The 3,380-nt window shown below is 33.6% G+C and overlaps 1 protein-coding gene across 1 annotated transcript; it reads right to left on the reverse strand.

Moving 5' to 3' along the window:
• Window positions 1-377: 377 nt before the first annotated feature.
• Window positions 378-3,229, reverse strand: LOC110444892 (coiled-coil domain-containing protein 92-like). The gene is made up of 3 exons (XM_021489245.1): window positions 3,046-3,229; window positions 2,399-2,446; window positions 378-1,349 (listed from the first exon to the last, which is right to left on the reverse strand). Exons 1-3 carry the CDS (start codon window positions 3,170-3,172, stop codon window positions 583-585), a joined length of 942 nt encoding a protein of 313 aa, XP_021344920.1. The 5' UTR covers window positions 3,173-3,229; the 3' UTR covers window positions 378-582.
• Window positions 3,230-3,380: the final 151 nt, after the last annotated feature.

Genomic DNA, 3,380 nt, shown 5'->3' on the forward strand with positions numbered 1-3,380 from the left:
TCTCTTACTTATCTAATAGCCAATCACAAAATCTCTTCTATCTTTCAAACAAAAATGAATTTGTTATCATCAAACAACTAGCATATATATATAAAAAAAAATTGCAAGATTAGCAAAATGCTACAAAGTGGAAACCCTGACATTACATCTCGAGCTAAACAAAAGTACATTGTTTATAAAATTACCTGCTACTATTTTTTTTTACAATAATAAGGAATCACTCGGACAGGCATTCATTTTACTAGTTATGGTTAAGAATTTTTTCTTTTCATATTACATTCAAAATTGACATTTTACTTGATCATTAAATTGAAGTGAGTAAAAATGTCTAAACAATTTTGATTTATTATTTGAAAGTAAAAAGACAATAATGCACATTCGTAGAACTCCATAATTTATTTCATGTTGATTATTATCCTACATTAATTTGATTTTGCTGTTCTAGCTCTAAGTTCCATTCAGTGATTTTTGTTTGCGAGATGATTTTGTTCCTTAGCGTGGCATAGTTATAGGTAAAAATAACACATGGTGTAAAAAAGGTGTCTGTGGCACTGATAAGAAAATCTTTGACAAAATGTCACATCAATTATACTCATGGCTATGTGAATGCTGAGGTTGAGCCCACTTAGACTCTGCCCCTGACACTTGATCAACAGCTAAGATGGGCATTTCCCGCGTTTTCGTCCTGCTGTGCTTTGTGGCCGTGAGCTGTGGAGGTGCAACTGGGAGCATCTTATGCAGATAAACCTGTCGACCTGTCCCTGCGTCCTCTCGACTTACTGAGGGTCTAATTGGAGGAAGGGGGTGTCGAGCATTACCCTTTATTTGGACGTCAGCGTCCATTTCATCACTATACCGTAAAAATGGCTTTGCCAATTCAATCGGAGAGTCTGATCGTGAAGAACTTGTCGATTTTCCCGAACTTGTTCTAACAGCACGTTTTCCAAGCTCCTCAGGATCAACACTGGGCTTACTATGTCGAATAATCCCACGACGAGCACGTCCCGAATATTGATCTCGGGAAGGGGGTACTGGCACAATGTGTCCATCTGTGATAACGGTCTTTGTCACTGCTGCTGACTCAAGTTGAAGACGCTTTAACTTGTGCAGTTCAGAAGTAAGGTAAGCTATTTGGTTTGATTTTGACTCAAGTTCTGCCTTATATTGATCGATTTCTTGTGTCTTTTTACGGGCTGCATCAATGTATTTCATTTTTTGTTTTTTCGCCAATAGTTCAATCTCACGAACAACTTTCTCTTTCCTTTCCAGCTCCTTTTCGAGTTTTGAGTGAACTTGTGCCTTCTCTCCCATCTCCTTCTGTAGTTCCTCCACCTTGGCTGACGTAGCACCTGTATAGACAACAAAATGACTTATATACAGTATCAATGTCATCTTACACATTATTTTCAAACCTGGGATTTGTGTCAGCTATGTCCATTAAAATGTTTTAATCCTTAATTATCTCAACAGAGCTCTTTTCTTTTGGGAAGGATATGATTTTCCCACCCAATACAGGTGGGTCTCCTTTCGTGGTTTGAAATATACAGCGACTCCTTTGTTGGGGAAAATGGTGTCATTCAGGAAAACATTATAATGATGAATGACATGATATTTTAACAAAAAAACAACATAATTAGCTTTTGACAGGAAAGAAATTGAGGAAGAAAAACAGATTACAAATGCTGATTGAAAGGTAACCATTGTTTTGGAACATAACACTGATATGATTGTAGAAAAACAATCATTCATATATGAAAAAGAAATCTCATTTTTTCTGCTGAGAATCTTAAGAGATTGAAGTTTATAAACCTTGCGTGGGACAACCACAAATATCACTCCAACCTTCATGGTAGGGGGTGTGAGTCATAGAAATGTAGCACACATCTTTAAAAAGAAAAATCTCTTTAAAAATCTTTCCCAAAACATTTTAGCTTTTCACTTCCGTCTATTGAGAATTACCAGTGTCCCATGCAGGTAAACAATATTTATTATTATTTTTCTAGACATTATTGAGGTTTACTTCTGGGATAGAAGATAAGAACTTTTGAAGATATTTCAAATCAAAACTTAAACATTATGGTGAGAAAAAAGACGCCAGAAAAAAGATACTTATTAAAAACACAGAATTTACAATGAACATACGCATGGAGATGCGGCCTTAAATGACCCAATATAAGCTGTTAATAGGATGTTAAACAAGATAAAACCAAACCAAATTATTTTCACAAATACAGTTCTATACTTTTACAAAAAGAAAAGAAAAGTGAAATTCATATCTCTGAGTATTGAAAGATGCCAAAAAAGCATAATTTTTGTTTTTCATTCACAGGTTTAGATTAATTGTATTAATATTTTCTTTTAGTATTTTAATGTTAAAAACACAGAGTATTATACCTACCATTATCATCAATGCCGAGACCCTGCATATTTATCTGGAATGTTAAGTCTGAAAAATGAAAAAGAAAAAGGCATGAACAAATGCTGAATAATAATAATCAAAATAATATTTTATTTTCATTTTGCATATTTATGCCTTAGGCTCAGAGTGAGAATGTGGTAGATAGGGCCCAATATCCATTTCTATTTTATATTGTAACCAAAACAATTATAGTTATATATCATACTAGCCTGACTACATTTTACATTGCCAAGGGTTAGTGGCTTTTGTCTATTTTGGAAATGGTTTGCGCTCAATTTCTAATAAACTGAAGAAGACTTTCATTGTGCTGGAATTCCAAATGTCACATTGTAGACAATACTGGGAAAATCATTGAAAAAAACGAACAAACATCTGAAGTTTCAGTTATCAAAATTGTGAAATGGAATATTATTGAATGGTTTTAAATGTCTATTCATGAATTTAATTCATAATTAAATTATCGAAAAGTACAAATTAAAAAAAGTGAATTTATTTAATTTTACAAATTAAGGCAAAAATAGTTTTTCTATCAGGAATGTTCCCGTTAAACAAACATATAATAAAAGTGTGATAAATAAAAGCCGTAGGTCCATTCTTTATCAGTACAGACATAATATTTAGCAGACCTGAACACTTTTTCTGTAGATTTCGGATTTCTTCATGTAAAGCTTTCAGCGTGGTGGCATGCTCCTGCTGCATGAATAGTATGGCACTCTCCATGTTGCGCTTGTGAACTGCTGTTTCGTTTGCCATGATTGTGTATTGGCGGAGTCTTTCGTTCAACAATTAATCTGAAAAACAAGAATTTGTTTAGTAGAAATTAAACATTTAAAAATTAATGATCATATTCATATTTTTTTCTTTTTATAAAAACAAGCCATTTGGATAGAAATGTCTTGCCTGTGCACCGCTTTGACCATTAACTCATTCACCCCTGAAGTTTCATAATGAACTATTCCAA

The sequence above is a fragment of the Mizuhopecten yessoensis genome, unplaced genomic scaffold (genome assembly GCF_002113885.1).
Source record: "Mizuhopecten yessoensis strain PY_sf001 unplaced genomic scaffold, ASM211388v2 hete_36185274, whole genome shotgun sequence".
Lineage (NCBI taxonomy): Eukaryota > Metazoa > Mollusca > Bivalvia > Pectinida > Pectinidae > Mizuhopecten > Mizuhopecten yessoensis.

What these genes read in the sequence shown, in the direction of transcription:
- LOC110444892 (XM_021489245.1), bottom strand. Translation starts at nt 3,172, where the DNA reads ATGGCAAACGAAACAGCAGTTCACAAGCGCAACATGGAGAGTGCCATA. An exon ending in TCTACAGAAAAAGTGTTCAG is followed by an intron (nt 2,447 to 3,045) that starts GTCTGCTAAATA and finishes TTCATTTTTCAG; the next exon opens with ACTTAACATTCCAGATAAAT. An exon ending in TCTCGGCATTGATGATAATG is followed by an intron (nt 1,350 to 2,398) that starts GTAGGTATAATA and finishes TTGTCTATACAG; the next exon opens with GTGCTACGTCAGCCAAGGTG.